The sequence below is a fragment of the Mustela erminea genome, chromosome 9 (assembly GCF_009829155.1).
Source record: "Mustela erminea isolate mMusErm1 chromosome 9, mMusErm1.Pri, whole genome shotgun sequence".
NCBI classification, from domain to species: domain Eukaryota; kingdom Metazoa; phylum Chordata; class Mammalia; order Carnivora; family Mustelidae; genus Mustela; species Mustela erminea.
The window spans coordinates 106,300,794-106,316,463 of NC_045622.1; the positions used below are offsets into that span (position 1 = coordinate 106,300,794).

At 52.8% G+C, this 15,670-nt stretch overlaps 1 protein-coding gene across 1 annotated transcript; it reads left to right on the top strand.

Moving 5' to 3' along the window:
* The first annotated feature begins 415 nt into the window (after nt 1-415).
* On the top strand, nt 416-14,164 carry STIP1 (stress induced phosphoprotein 1). The gene is made up of 14 exons (XM_032357163.1): nt 416-533; nt 4,194-4,403; nt 4,866-5,007; nt 5,347-5,488; nt 6,373-6,541; nt 7,804-7,930; nt 8,019-8,121; nt 8,404-8,524; nt 9,756-9,852; nt 10,005-10,129; nt 12,674-12,710; nt 12,889-12,992; nt 13,128-13,300; nt 13,672-14,164. Exons 1-14 carry the CDS (start codon nt 525-527, stop codon nt 13,742-13,744), a joined length of 1,632 nt encoding a protein of 543 aa, XP_032213054.1. The 5' UTR covers nt 416-524; the 3' UTR covers nt 13,745-14,164.
* The last annotated feature ends 1,506 nt before the right edge of the window (nt 14,165-15,670 follow it).

A 15,670-nucleotide genomic window follows, 5' to 3' on the forward strand; every position in this document is an offset into this window, starting at 1 on the left:
TTAGACGAGCTGCCACTTAAACCTATCAGCGAAAAGTGGCAGTGATTCTCCGCCCAATCGGCATCTTTTTTTAATCTGAGGGTGGGGCGGTCACGGAGTCCGTCAGCCCAATGGGAGAGGTGGAAATTTCCAGAAAGAACGGGACCAATGGGCGCGGCCAGAGCAGCCACGACTGACGGACCAAGCGGCCAATCCCTGTCGCAGAAGCTCGCCCCTCCCTCCAATCGTAGAACCTGGGGTGGGCGGTGCCTACCGGGAAGAGTCCAATCCGGAGGCGCGGGGGAGGCAGGGCTGAGGGATTACTCTCAACTGTCCAATGACAGAGAAGCAAAGATGATGGGCTAGACTTCAAGCCAATAGTAGGGAAGCAGAGAAAGCCCCCTCGGGGAGCGTAACCAGTGAGCAGGCGAGGAAGAGGCGGGATCCGGGGGTCCCGGCAGCTTCTAGTAGGTTCCAGAAGGCGGCGCGTGCGGTTGGGAACGCGGAGCGGACGGAGTCGATTCAACGGGGTTCCGGGCCGGGCTATGGAGCAGGTGAAGGGGGAGGGGCGGGCCAAGGCCCCGGGGCTCCTCGGACACCGGTCGAGGCCGGGCCGCGGGTGGAGGAGTGGGGCGGGGCGGGCGCCGGTCGGGGCGGCGGTCTGGGGTCGGCCGAGCAGCGGCCGCGGCGAGGGCGTGAGGGCCGCGGCCCACCGGGCGGGAGGTGAGCAGTGTAGCGAGGCGGGCCGCGGGGAGCGCCGGTCCACTCAGCGTTCGTCGCCTGCTGGCTCTGCGAGGAGGGCCGGCGGGCCGGCGACAGTCCGGCCTAAGTCCGGTCCGCGGCGGGAAGAGAGGCCGTGGCTGGGCCCGGAGGCCTCCCGGGAGGTGGCTCTCGGCTCAGCGGAGGGGGCGGGGGGGACATGCTGGGGGCGCTGGGAGGGATGGAGGTGGGCGAGACGCCTCGGGAGAGGCGTCAGGGGCACCGCGTCCACACCGGGGTACTCGCCGGCTGGGAGAGCGGGCACTGCCGACGGAGAAGCCACCGGGACTTGGACACAGTTAACTTGAGAAGGAATGCGGGGACGGGAATACGCTGGAAGTGGCCAGCTGGGGGAAATCGTACTCTTCTCCATCTGGAAGGGCCGGGGTGGAAGAGCGGAGAGTGAAGGTTTGATGAGCGGCGGGCCGGCCTCTCTGCCTGATGCAGAAAAGGGATGGTGCCGCCAAAGTCCTTGGAGCGGCTTCCATCTCTACCAGGGTTTTACAGATGTGTGTGCCGCCCCTCCCTCCTTTCTTTTCGGTTTTGTGTGTATGTGATTGGAGAGTAACTGAAGACTGATATTTCTGGAAGGTTGGCTTCTGATTACACAAGGAGGAATCGGTCGCTGTAGAGGATCTAGGCTATGTAGATAAGCAGCAAGAAGTAAGTTATTTGTCTCGGCTCAGCGTTTTTAGGGACCGAGTTTGTAGCTGCTGCTGGTTGCTTTCCGCCGCTTCTCTATATCCTCGGCGGCCTGGAGATTGTGAACGGCCCGGAGAGATTTTTTCCGCAGTCGGACACTGTCATTGAAGTGTAGCGGTTCAGCAGGGGGGAGAAAATCGGCCCCTTCTTTTCAGTGTGATCTGCAAAGCCTAGTGTTGGCTTTCTTCAGGTATAGCCATTGGTGCTTTGATCAAATCTAGAGCCTCTTTAGTAAAACAGTGGAAATGGAGGGATGAATAAATTTTCTGTTCACTCTGGATAATTAAATTGCAGCTGGGATTAAATAGGCTACGGTAGAGACAAGAAAAAAAGATTTCTAAAGTGAGAAACACAGTTCTTGGACCTTAAGAAAGGGGTTTGCTTCTCCGTTTATCAAAATAGGAAAAAAAAAAAAAACTTTTTTAAAGTTGAGGTGCCCATTGTAGATGGAGCAGATGTGCAGGTACACTGTGAATGAATGACTAAACTCAGGGCTGCGACGTTTGCCACCACCAGCGACTGGCATTTTAACTCCGGGTGTGTCCCAACCTACTCCAGAACTCATTCACCATGTGATTCCTCTGCCTTTGCTTTTCATCTGCAATTGGGACATCTGTATTCCAGTTTTCAGAAGTACTGAAGTTGGACAGATTGGAGTGTCCACGATTTCTTCTTAGTAGTTTTCAAATAAATCCCAAGGTAAAGTACTTTTTATCTTAGACCCAGCGCAGAGATACAGCTGTGTAACATATTTAACAAAATAGCGCCTGGGTGGCTCAACGTTGTTAACTGTCTGCCTTTGGCTTAGGTCATGATCCCAGGGTCTTGAGATCGAGCCCCACCTTAGGCTCCCTGTTCTGAAGGAAGCCTGCTTCTCCCTCTCCGACACCCTATGCTTGTGTTTCTGCTCTTGCTGTCTCTTTCTGTCAATAAATAAAATCTTAAAAAAAAAAAAAAAAAAGTAGTGCTTGCTATTATGTGCATTCTGGGCTGGTATTTCTCCCCCCCCCTTTTTTTTTTTAAGATTTTATTTATTTATCTGACAGAGATCACAAGTAGGCAGAAAGGGAGAAGCAGGCTCCCCGCTGAGCAGATAGCGCGATGTGGGGCTCGATCCCAGGACCCCGAGATCATCATCTGAGCTGAAGGCAGAGGCTTTAACCCACTAAGCCACCCAGGCGCCCCTGGGCTGGTATTTTCTATTCTACCTTTAAGTGCTGGTCATGACCTACAGTCTTGATTTCCATACCTACTGTGGGTCAGCACTCAGTTTGGCAAATGATGTTTTGTAGGGTAGGCAAGGATTTCATGGAGCTGTTCTCAGCTGCATCACGATGCTAGTGGAGTTTTAACTTTTTACTTTGTGGTGTCCTTCCTGGGTTCTAAGTTTTTTTTTTTTTTTAAGATTTTATTTATTTATTTGATAGAGAAAGATATCACAAGTAGGCAGAGCAGCAGGCTCCCTGCTGAGCAGGGAGCTTGATGCAGGGCTCGATCCCAGGACCCCTGAGATCATGACAGAAAAGCAGAAAAAAGCCAAAAGCGGAGGCTTAACCCACTGAGTCACCCAGGCGCCCCCTGGGTTCTAAGATTTTTATCCTTTGCTAGATATGGCAGTCTTTTCCTTTATTTTTTCCATTTTTAAAATTGTAAAAAATTTTTTTAAAGATTTTATTTATTGGACAGAGATCACAAGTAGGCAGACAGGCAGGCAGAGAGAGAGGGGGAAACAGGCTCCCTGCGGAGCAGAGAGCCAGTTGTGGTACTGATCCCAGGATCTGAGCTGAAGGCCGAGGCTTAACCCACTGAGCCACCCAGGCACCCCTGGTGGTCTTTTTCTGACATTTTTTTCTCAAGGTCATCTAACCTCTCTGGTTAATGGGTGGACCGTTCCTGGTAGGTGTGCCTCAGGGTTCCAGAATCGCTTGCATCTGTATGTGTTAGGTCATAGCTGGATGGTAGAGAACGATTAGCAACTAGAACGCGTGCTTGAGCTCACCAAATGTGTCTGCATTCGAGATGCGGCCCTTTCCCTCCTGTAGGGCATCCTTCCTTAGGAGAAGCCCTCTAATTTAAGACCATGTTTTGAATATTTGAAAGGATGAGAGATAAAACTGCTAGTGGTGTTTCATTTTCTTGCATACTTTGTATAACATTTGAACAGGGCAAAAACCGATTTGAGGGTCTAGCTGTTTACTCACTAAGGAGCAGAGCAGTGCTCTGCCCTGCCGTGAGAATGGAAATAGAGTCTTCCATGATGGTGGGTGAGCGTCTTGGTGCTCCCAGAGAGGCGGGCGGGAAGCCTGTAGGTTGGGAGCATGTGTCCGGACACACGCCCTTCTATTCCTTCGTGAATCCTTCTGTGAGGAGCAGTGTGGCTCCTGTGTTTGGTTTATCATTTGGACTTCTTGGCGGTGTGAGCAAATGAATTGGTTTTCCATGAAAGGACCTCGTGAACGTGCCCTTCATCAGCCCTGAGTAGAGATTTGGGGAGAGTGGCTGGAATTCCAGTTCCCACTGGAGCTAGTGGAGAGCAGAGTCAGGCTTTTTTTCCTGGTTACTTACTGTTTTCTGGTTGTTTCCAAAAGGTGTGGGAGATGGTAAATGAATTCATTAATGGGTTCTTTCTTTCGGTTTGTAAAGTAACTCTTTTGTCGTGATAACTGAAGACAGGTAGAACTCACTTAGAAAATTGGGACCGAGCAAGTGTGTTAAAGGAGAGAAAAACTACACTGGCTGTTCTTCCCCCTCAGGTAAATGAGCTGAAAGAGAAGGGCAATAAGGCCCTGAGTGCGGGCAACATCGAAGACGCGCTCCAGTGCTACTCGGAGGCCATTAAGTTAGACCCCAAGAACCACGTGCTCTACAGCAACCGCTCGGCGGCCTACGCCAAGAAGGGCGACTACCAGAAGGCCTATGAGGATGGCTGCAAGACCGTGGACTTGAAGCCTGACTGGGCCAAGGTAAGCTGTGGGCGCGCTGGGCTCTCCGGACTTCGCAGAAATGCTCTCCGGTGCGCTGGGTTTACACATGGGGCCCTCCTGACCCGGCCCGTTGTGTGTTGCTGCGGACGGATGGCGCCGGCCTCCCCGTCTGCGCGTGTGCCTCACGCCGAGGACACAGGCTGCCAAGTCGGAGATCGAGTCCGTTGTTGAGACGGGCCTTAGCGCGAGTGCTGCTGAGACAAGCGAGCACCGGTCAGGGTCCTGAGAGAAGCGGCGGTGGGGAGGGGGCGTCTTTGCTCTGTGGCTGGAGTCCTCGTTCTCAGTCTCGGCGGCGCGCGCTGCTGCTGCTGCTGTTCTTCGGCCGTGGCGCGGATGCCCGTTTGTCTTGTGAAATGTAGAACACGTTCTTCGGAGTTCATCTACTGGATTTGTCCCTAGGTGGCCTTTATTTTGTTTTGTGTCTTTTTTTGCTGGTTTAAGGGCTACTCGCGGAAAGCAGCAGCTCTTGAGTTCTTAAACCGATTTGAAGAAGCCAAGCGAACCTACGAAGAGGGTTTAAAACATGAACCAAATAATCCTCAGCTCAGAGAGGGCTTACAGAACATGGAGGCCCGGCTGGCAGGTAGGCGCCAGTGCACTGTTGGTTCTTTTTCTTTTTTTTAAGATTTTATTTATTTATTTGATAGAGATCACAAGTAGGCAGAGAGGCAGGCAGAGAGAGAGAAGGAAGCAGGCTCCCCGCTGAGCAGAAAGCCCAATGTGGGGCTCGATCCCAGGACCCTGGGATCATGACCTGAGCCGAAGGCAGAGGCTTAACCCTCTGAGTCACCCAGGCGCCCTTCTTTTTCTTTTTTAACAGGGTTAACTTTGAGGTTCCCCACGTACGTATCAGGCTCAGAGGCTACAGGGGCGTCGTGGCTCAAACCGATTTCTATAACGTGCTTTCCTTTGTTTGGAACAGAGCGGAAGTTCATGAACCCTTTCAACATGCCTAATCTGTACCAGAAGTTGGAGAATGATCCCAGGACCAGGACGCTGCTTGCTGATCCCACCTACAGGGAGCTGATAGAGCAGCTACGAAATAAGCCGTCCGACCTGGGCACGTAAGTCAAGGCAGTGCAGTTTGCCTCTGGAAATGGACGTAAACATTGTGCTTTGTCCCTGGAATGTTATGGCAGGGCATGGAGGGGGTGGGAGCCCCTCCTTCAGACAGCAGGGTTTCTGCCGTTGTTTTTTCTCTAGTAAACGGTGGGTATTCCTTGGTTGGTTTTTTATTTCTGGAAAGGGTCAAGGGGTACATGTATCAGAATAATTTGGAATTTTCTTTTCTAAGCCTCCATCCGCCTTCACTGTTTTACTGTAATTCTTATCTGGTACCAACTCTGTCCTTCCCGTGGGCACCAGATGCTGTCTCTCTGCACACTGGAGCGGGAACTGCTGGTTGAGATGAGCATCAGGTGTAAAAAGCTGTTATTTCCTAAGTCACGCTGGTGTCTGTGACTTCTGAGATGAGGTGGAGTATACCTGTAGTTCAGTGCTCTGTGGATCTGCTGCCTCCAAGCAATAAGTTTGAGGGCGCCTGGGTGGCTCAGTGGGTTAAGCCTCTGCCTTCGACTCGGGTCATGATCTCAGGGTCCTGGGATCGAGCCCCACGTTGGGCTCTCTGCTCAGCAGAGAGCCTGCTTCCTCCTCTCTCTCTGCCTGCCGCTCTGATTACGTGTGACCTCTCTCTCTCTAAATAAAAAATATCTTTAAAAAAAAAAAAAGTTTGAGGGCTGGAACCTCGTCTTAGGCAGATTATTGGAGGGTGGGGTATCCCCAGGGGTGGCTTGTGGCCGGAGCACAACCTAGCAGTTTTTCTGTGGAGGAGACGCTCTCGTATATGGTAATCTGAAGCTTAGCAGTCAGTGGGGGTTTAAAATCAGTTGCAGGGAAGAATAATTGTGGTTTTCTTTTCTTTTCTTTTCTTTTTTTAAATCAATACTAGGAAACTGCAAGATCCCCGGATCATGACCACTCTCAGCGTCCTGCTGGGAGTGGACCTGGGCAGTATGGATGAGGAGGAGGAAGTGGGAACGCCTCCCCCACCTCCTCCTCCCAAGAAGGACACTAAGCCAGAACCGATGGAAGAAGATCTCCCAGAGAACAAGAAGCAGGTCTCGTTTTTTCTCCTTACTGTCAACATTCCTAAACAGGCTAGTCAGCTGGCAGTCCCCGTCAGCGGGAGCGCTGTGGGTCGGGGCGGCTGTAACGGTTTTTGAGCATCTGGTTGCCGTCGTTATGAGAACGGTCAGTGTGTTAAAAGGTTGACTTGCCAAGCGATCTCATAAGCATGGTGGATCTTGGGCTAGTGGCCCGGGTGCTGGTCAGGGCAGGCCGGTGGAGTTGCGTGTGTGACCCTTGTCCCCCTGGGGTCCAGAGGAATGTCTATGCATCTGACTGAGGCTCCTGTGTTCTGGTTGGATGGGCGTGTAGTTGAAAGTTGTCCAGTTAGCAACACAGTCTCCCAGAGCGGGAGGCATGTGCTTACACGATTTTATTTCCCTCCTTATAAATGGGAACAGCAGATTGTTTCCAGATTTAGCACCTTCAGTTCGGTACGTGTTCGTTGTTCAGGGTGTCTCAGAGCTGGAAAAGGGCCCCGTGATGCGGGTGGTAGCGCGCTCTTCTCTGAAGACCTGTGCCCTTGGGTGGGCAGCCCCTTCTCATCCTCTCCCTAACCCTCTGCTGCTGTTTCCTGAAGACCCCTGCCCCTGGGCGGCCCCTTCTTGTCCCCTCCTCGCTCCTTTGCTACTGTCCCCTCACAGTTGAGACCCCAAGGTGACTGCGCAGCAGGAACTGACTAGGCGCAGCCTCTTGCAGTAAAACTGGGTGCAGGACTTGTGTCCTCTTGGAGGTTGGTGCCGGCTGGAGGGGTTTCCTCTCCCCTGGAGAAGCTCTCTGCTTTTCGACAGCATCAAGGAGAGTAGATGGAAAGGGGGTGCGTTTCAGAGGAAGTGGAGATGAAAGGTTTTTTGGTTTTTGGGTTTTTTTTTTTTTAAAGATTTTATTTATTTATTTGATAGATCACAAGTAGGCGGAATGGCAGGCAGAGAAAGAGAGGAGGAAGCAGGCTCCCCGCTGAGCAGAGAGCCCGATGTGGGGCTCCATCCCAGGACCCTGGGATCATGACCTGAGCCGAAGGCAGAGGCTTTAACCCACTGAGCCACCCCGGCACCCAGGAGATGAAAGTTTTAAATTTTCTGTTCCAGCAGTTAGCCCTTCCCTTTTCAGTCCATAGCTGGTTGAGGAGAGGCTGGCAGATGTGGAGACTGGTTTGTCATACGTGCTGTACAGGATCGGGGACAGGTCCCAGGCTCTTGCTCTCTTTGCCATCTGGGTTTGATTTGCTCAGTACTCCTTCCACACTTCCATCTAGGCGCTGAAAGAGAAGGAGTTGGGGAATGAGGCCTACAAGAAGAAAGACTTTGACACAGCCCTGAAACACTACGACAGAGCCAAGGACCTGGACCCCACCAACATGACTTACATGACCAACCAAGCAGGTGAGGCCGAGGCCAAGGGGTAAGCGTGTCGTCCGGCGGCCCTGGGGAGAGACCAGGACTGACTCTTCCTTACCGTCCTGCCTGGCAGCTGTGTACTTCGAGAAGGGCGACTACAGTAAATGCCGGGAGCTTTGTGAGAAGGCCATCGAAGTGGGGCGCGAAAACCGAGAAGACTATCGACAGATTGCCAAGTACGCGTGCCCTTCGGCTGTGCCTCACGTGGTGTGGAGGGGTCGATGGCCGAGACTTATATGTTCCTGCATGGGGAGGAGGGTTGCTGGCCACACGACCTGCTCTGTTAACAGTGGCCTGGAGAGGAGGCCGCAGGCATCAAGACAAAAGGTGTTTGGAGGGCGTAGTGTCCCAGCAGTGATGGGGGCCTTGTTCCTAGTTGCCGCTGTCTTTGCTCTTCAGGAGCTGACCCTGTCCCTGCTCTGCCCTTAGCAAACTCTTCTCTTGCTTGTTTTTTTCAGAGCTTACGCTCGAATTGGCAACTCTTACTTCAAAGAAGAAAAGTACAAGGATGCCATTCATTTCTATAACAAGTCTTTGGCAGAGCACAGAACCCCAGATGTGCTCAAGAAATGCCAACAGGTAGGTACAGAAAGAACAGGGATGTTCTCTTAAATTATTACTTCTTATAGTTGTGGGTGCTTATTAGCAAACCTTAAGTTTTTGGAAGTAGCGTTTTTGGTCTAGAGTTTTATAGAACATCCTTGTCATTTGACAGCAGTAAGGAATAACGGGGGTTGTTTGCTGTACTTTTTTACTGGCCAAGATTTTGACCTTCCGCTGAGGGTCAGTGCACTGAATATTATGGTTCTTATTCGAACTTTTTTTTTTTTTTTTTTTTAAACCTTACACAACCAAAGTGTGTGTTGTGCCAGTTGTCATAAAGTGTGGTGGGAGGGGTGATTATATTCACGAGAAGATTGGTCAGAATTTTTTTTTTTTTTTTTTTTTTTAAGTATCATTTATTTGGGGGGTGCCTGGTTGACTCAGTGGGTTAAGCCTCTGCCTTCGGCTCAGGTCATGATCTCAGGGTCCTGGGATTGAGGCCTGCATCGGGCTCTGCTCATCGGGGAGCCTGCTTCCCCTCCCCTCTCTCTGCCTGCCTCTCTGCCTACTTGTGATCTCTCTCTCTCTCCCAAATAAGTAAGTAAAAATCTTAAAAGAAAAAAAAAGAAAAGAAAAGAAAGTCATTTATTTGGGAGAGTGCTTCTGCACACATGAATGGGAAAAGGGGCCGAGGAAGAGGGAGAAGCAGCCCCATGCAGGGCTCAGTCCCCAAACTCTGGGATCATGGCTTGAACAAAGTCAGATACTTAACCAGCTGAGCCACCAGGTGCCCCAAGAATGGTCAGAAAATTTTGTTATGGACGCGTGGAATATTTTTATTATCTTGCTTGTCTTTTTTGTTGTGTTTTGTATGGGGTTGGTTTTGTTTTATTTTGTTTCTGTTTTTCTGTTGTGTTTTTTTGTTTTGTTTTGTTTTGTTTTGACGGAGGGTCAGAGGTGAGTAGAGAGACTCTTCAGGCTCCACGCCCAGTCTAAGCCGAAAGGAAAACAGTTGGATGTTTAATCCAGTGAGCTACCCAGGCACTCCATAGTGATAATGAAGAATGTGTCATTTTTTAAGTAATGTCTGCACCCTGTGTGGGGCTTGAACTCAACCCCGAGATAAGACTTGCATGCTCTTTGAACAAAAACTAAAATGTTGCCCATGGTACTTTCTGGAAATCAGAGTACAAGTCAGGACTTTTTTAGTGCAGTATTTATATTCGTGAGACTTAAAATGATCATCCAAAGGGTTATCGTTTCTTAGGCGGAGAAAATTCTGAAGGAGCAGGAGCGGCTGGCTTACATAAACCCCGACCTGGCCTTGGAGGAGAAGAACAAAGGCAACGAATGTTTTCAGAAAGGTGCGGTGCGCCTCAGGCCGGGCGCTTGCGTGAGAGCGGCGCGGCTGTCCCCCCGTGCCCTGGCTGCCCGTGCGCCCTAGTCCCTGGTGTGTGTGTGATGGGGGCGGGGGGTTGCTTTTTGTTTTCTAAAAAAGTTTCTGTTTCTTATTCAGGGGACTATCCCCAGGCCATGAAGCATTATACAGAAGCCATCAAACGGAACCCAAAAGATGCCAAATTGTACAGCAATCGAGCCGCCTGCTACACCAAACTTCTGGAGTTCCAGCTGGCGCTCAAGGTGGGCAGGTGGGGACGCAGAGTGGCTGCGTCTGATTGGCCTGCGCGTGAGGAGCGCGGGCTTCCCGCTTCCCGCGTTGTCACCAGCACCCGCTGGAGGCTCTTCCTTGATCTTAGAGTCAGGGTGGTGGGGTATGTGCGATGTTTGTAAAATGTGGGATCGAAGTCTGCTCTGTCCTGGCCCATCAAGCTACATTAGTGATTGGGAGCATTTGGAAAAATGGATCCTGAGGGGGAGCCTGGGGGGCTCCATCAGATAAGCTTGTGGCTTCACTCAGGTCACGATCCCCAAGCGGGCTCCCTGCTCAGCGTGGAGTCTGCGTCTCCCTCTGCCCTTCCCACTCGCTCCTCCCCTGGGTGTGTACATTCCTTCACTCGCTCGCTCTCAAAAAGAAATCTTTAAGAGAAAGAAAACTGGATCCTTTTCCACCTTCTGTGATGCTAGCTGCTGCTTCCTTCGTGATCCCCCTCTTCTCTGTCCTGAGCTGCTCAGCATGCGCGGCCGTGGTACCCAGCACGTTCGCACCGCGGGCAGCCCTCCGCACTGTGCACCTCCGGAACCTCGTCATCTTCCCAAACTGGAACCGCAGCCTTTCTGCACTAACTCCCCGTTCCCTCTCCCCCGGCTCCCGGGACAGAGCAGCCACCGTTCTGCTGTCTCCGTGAAGCTGACTCCTGTAGGGACCTTCTGGAAGTGGGACCGTCCAGTGCGTGTGCTTTCGTATCAGGCTCCTTCCACGAGCACCGTGTCTGCGGGGCTCCTGCGGTAGCCGAGGTCCGCGTCGTCTTCCTTCTGAGCGCTCAGAGCTGTTCGGTTGCACGGACCTGCCCCCCTCCTGTCCCTCCTCTGTGCTCCGTCGGCGGACTCAGTGGCCGTTTTCCCCTTGTGGCTACTGGGGTCCTGTGGCCGTGGCCAGGGTGTGTAGTGCCTGTTGGGGCCTCAGCTTCAGTTCTTTGGGGGTGAAGTGCTGTGTCACTGAGTGGTTCAAGGTTTGGATTTTTTTAAAAATTATTTTTATTTATATATTTTTTGGGGAGACCGCAGTATTGTTTCCCACAGTGGTTTTATCATCTGCTCTGACTTCTCGATGAGGTCAGTTAGCCCGTGTGCTGTTCTCAGTCACGCTGAGCGTGGTCAGGTGTGGTTCTGTCCGCACAGTGAAGGGGGTTTGTCCCCACTCTCTTGAACACGGGCTGTCCAGGGCCTGTTGGTGATTTTTAAACTGTTCCCCAGGTGATTTTTAAAATGTCCAAGCTTGGAGCACTTTTTTTTTTTTTTCCTTTTTGGGTTAAAGATCTTGCTTATATATTTGAGTGCCCGGGTGGCTCAGATGGTTAAGCATCTGCCTTCAGCTCAGGTCATGATCCCCAGGTGTTGGGATCGAGCCCCATGTCAGGTTCCCAGTTCAGCGGGGTATTTGCTTTTCCCTCTCCCCTGACTCTCCCTGGTTGCATTCTCTTCCTACCTCTCAAATATATGAATAAATTAGATTTTATTTATATGCGGGGGTGGTAGGGAGAGAACATGTGTGGCAGGAGGGGCAGAGGGAGAAGCAGACGCCCCGTGGAGCAGGAAGCTGTATGTGCTGGAGACCAGGACCCAGGTGCCCCAAGTCTAGAGCACCTTACTACCGTAAGGTGACAAAATGTGACTTGTGCGGAGACCCCCAGTACCTGAGTCCATGATAGTTTTTGTTATTGGTGCCACTATGTTCTGGGCCCTTGTCTGGTTTTTAGAGATGTCACTGCTGTGGTATAAGGGCAACATCAGAGCCAGGTTGGTTCGCCAGGTGGCCACCTGTGAGGGAGAGCGCTGCTTCCCCAGCTACCGGACCATTTGTGGACTAGCTTTATGCCAGAAAAGGTGGACGTGGGCTTGGGTGTGAAACGATAGTGTATGGCAGTTTTTTCCCCAGAATTTTCCATTTCATAGGCACTTCAAACAAAAACACCCAAGCACCTGTGCGTCCTCCACCTCCTTGAGTGGTGGACGAGTCTTTGCCAGACCGTTTGCGAAAGGAAATGGGAAACGTTGGGCACTCCACGTCTCTGCTCTCAAGTGCTCTTTTCCTGAGGTGTCTTTAAAGCCCCTGATAATAGCGGGACGAAGGTCGGGAGGCTGGGTGCTGTGGGCCCCTTCAGATTTCCCCACTTGGCCAAAACTGCACATTTAAGCTGTCGTGATCGAGGCCCATGGATTTCATCTGGTTCCACGTGTATTTTCTCTCTCTCTCAGAAGTTTCCCACTGTTGGTAGGATTTTGCATAAAGTCACCCTTTTGAGGAGTCTGGGCTCCTTGTCTTCCTTGGGGTGGTCCGTAGTCGGGATTTGTTATCGCTCGTGGTTTCACTTAATTTGCTTTTCTGTCCTCTGCTGGACCTTCTGTGAAAGGGCCTGGGTGTCTGGGTTAACGGAAGCTCGGGAAGCGAGACAAACTCGTGGGTCTGGACGGCGTGTGCCGCCGGTCATTCCAAGGGATCCCTCTGCCTTCAGATAGCTCGTCGGAAGGAGCAAGCCTCACTTTCTCCTCTTCTTTCTCTTCCAGGACTGTGAGGAGTGTATCCAGCTGGAACCGACCTTCAGTAAGTGCTTTTCCATTGCCGCCCCCGCGCATGACCCCAGCACAGAGATGGAGATGGGGCGGGGGATGGGAGCTAGCATCCGCAGGCCTGACAGAGACAGGTTCCCCGGGGCAAGGTGGGCGTGGCAGCCTGCAGAGCCCCGTTCTGAGGACGCCCCACTTTTCCCACTTCTCTGTAGTCAAGGGCTACACCCGGAAGGCAGCCGCGCTGGAGGCCATGAAGGACTACACGAAAGCCATGGACGTCTACCAGAAGGCCTTAGATCTGGACTCCAACTGTAAGGTGGGGCCGCTCCTGCTTCCTTCGGCCTGTCTGGCCTACCGTCTCCCCCCTTCTCCGCTCCCTGTTAGCTGGCCTGGTGGAAGCAGTGAACCGGTCGGTGCTAACGCCCCCCTCTCTGGCTTTGCTGGGGTGCAGGAGGCGGCGGACGGTTACCAGCGCTGTGTGATGGCCCAGTACAACCGCCACGACAGCCCCGAAGACGTGAAGCGACGCGCCATGGCTGACCCCGAGGTGCAGCAGATCATGAGCGACCCGGCCATGCGGCTCATCCTGGAGCAGATGCAGAAGGACCCCCAGGCGCTCAGCGAGTAAGTGAGGCTGGGGAAGACGAAGACAGGAAGGCTAGCAGCAGGGGGCACGAGGCTGGTGGGGGGCTACCGTGTCTGGCTTGCGCACAGCCGGATCGCCATGATCGCCGGAGGGCTCCGTCGGAAAGACCCGCTTTGCTGGGAGAGCGGCCTCAGCTTCAAGCTGTGTCCGAGGGTTTGTGCGGAGCGGGCCTGGCACGGTGCTGCCTGCGGGCTGGCCAAGGCCTTCCCGGAGGGGTCTTCGCCAGGCCTCCCATTCGGCCGCCTCCTATTGGGCCTTGCGTGGGGTTTGCATTCAGGTGTCTCCGAGAGCAAGTAAGACGTTTTTACGTTAAGTCTCGTTTCTGACGATTTCGCTTTTCGTTCGTCAGACACTTGAAGAATCCTGTAATCGCACAGAAGATCCAGAAGCTGATGGACGTGGGTCTGATCGCAATTCGGTGATGACTCGCTCGTCATCCCCTCCCTTCGCCCTCCTGTGGAAAGAGGAGCTGGGACCGCGGCAAGCAGCGCGGAGCAGAGGGGAGAGCAGGGGAGAGTGAGCAGCTTCTCTCTATATATTTATATAGACCTACGCGGATGATAGAGACTCGTGTTTGCGTTACTCGCACCGCCGCTGCCTCTGGGCCCTCCCAGCACACGCATGGTCTCTTCCGCTGCCCTTGGGTTCCCTGTTCCCTTCCCCGCCCTCCGTCGCCGTCTCAGCTGCTCTCCCATAGTTGGTTATTTTTTATTTGGGGCAGTGGGCCTGTGTGGGGAGGGGAGGCTGTTCTTCCCCGACCTCGGGTCCCAGCTGTCGTCACATTGTTAACTCCACGTGCCCTTCTCCAATAAAACAAGCCAGTCGGGCGTGGTTCTACATTGTCATGTCCTTGTAATTTTTTTTGCCAAGTGACCCTGAAGTACCTGTCCCACAGGGTAGTTAGAGCCTGAAGTGTGTGAGAGGTGGGAGTGTCCGCTGCCTGGCTGCTTTTCCAGGGAGGTGGGTCTGTGGGTCTGGGCGTGCCTCGGTCACTAGGTGGCACTGTCGCCCAACGAGCTGCTTAAAGGGAGCCTGGGGCCTTCCCTGCCCAGAGTGGCGCCAGCTCCAGAGGTCCAGGTCCACGTTCAGGTGCTTTCCCGCCCTGTCCATGCTTCACACTCTGCTCTCAGAACCAGAAACCAGCTAGATCAGGAACGCTGGGTCCCACCCCAGAACCAAAACTTTCCCATTGGTAGAGTCTTCAGACCTCTGTCTCCAGAGACCAGATCTGCCAGCGGCTCCAGTCTTAGTTTTTATTTTACTGTTATTATTATTTTTTAAGATTTTATTTATTTATTTGACAGAGATCGCAAGTAGGCAGAGAGGCAGGCGGGGGGTGGGGGGAAGCAGGCTCCCTACTGAGCAGAGAACCTGACAGGGGGTTTGATCCCAGGACCCTGGGATCATGACCCAAGCTGAAGGCAGAGGCTTTAACCCACTGAGCCCCCCAGGTGCCCCAACAGTCTTAGTTTTTAAAGAACTCCCTGCTCCTGAGGAGCCTGGGAGGCTCAGTCATTGGGTCGTCTGACTCGGTTTCAGCTCAGGTCATGATCACAGGGTCCTGGGATCAAGCCCTGGATGGGCTCTGTGCTCAGCAGAGAACCCGTTTGAGGATTCTCTCCCTCTGTGCACACAGGTTGTCTCTCTCAAATAAATCTTTTAAAAAAAAACCACTGCTCTCACTCTTAGCTCTTTGCTCAGAGGAGGCTCCTCTGCATCTGTCCTCAAATCCTGGTTCATCCTGCACCGGCTGCCTCCGCCGGGCAGCCTGAAGTTTAACCCTGGTGAGGTCAAAGTCCTGTACCTGACATGCTCTGGTGGGGTTACTGTCTGCCCTGGGCCCCTGTCTGTTGGCCCCACTGTCCCCAAAAAAGGTCAGTGATGACATGGCCAGGGCAGCCAGTGACTGGAAGGGCCCGAGAATGACTGTGAGGCTGTTGAGGACAGGCCCAGGTCCTGGCGGGACCTTGGGCTGCTGCCTGGATGATCACAGCCCTCAAGGAACCGCCGAGAGAGGCAGAAGAACATTAAACCCAGTCCAAATCCTCACTTATCCTGTCAACATTGCCCGACAGATGCAGCCCCAGTCTTCAGCTAGAGAAATCTCTGGAACCATCGAAGAGGTCCTAGAGACTGCCCAGTCTGTGGGCTGCAGTGTGTGGTGCCCAGCCAGTGGAGAAGTACCAAAGAAAACACTTCGATAAAGGATCGTTTGACAACCAAAAAAAATGCCTCCCTGCTCAACTGAAAGGTTTTTGATTACACTTGAACGTGGTTGCAGCAAGCGATTTCTACAGCCCTGGACTGGGGTGGGAGTGAGACTTCCTCATTTGCTCCAACAGCACAGC

Coding starts and splice junctions, on each gene's coding strand:
- STIP1 (XM_032357163.1), top strand. Junction 9,853..10,004: donor CAACGAATGTTTTCAGAAAG/GTGCGGTGCGCC, acceptor TTTCTTATTCAG/GGGACTATCCCCAGGCCATG. Junction 12,993..13,127: donor ATCTGGACTCCAACTGTAAG/GTGGGGCCGCTC, acceptor GCTGGGGTGCAG/GAGGCGGCGGACGGTTACCA.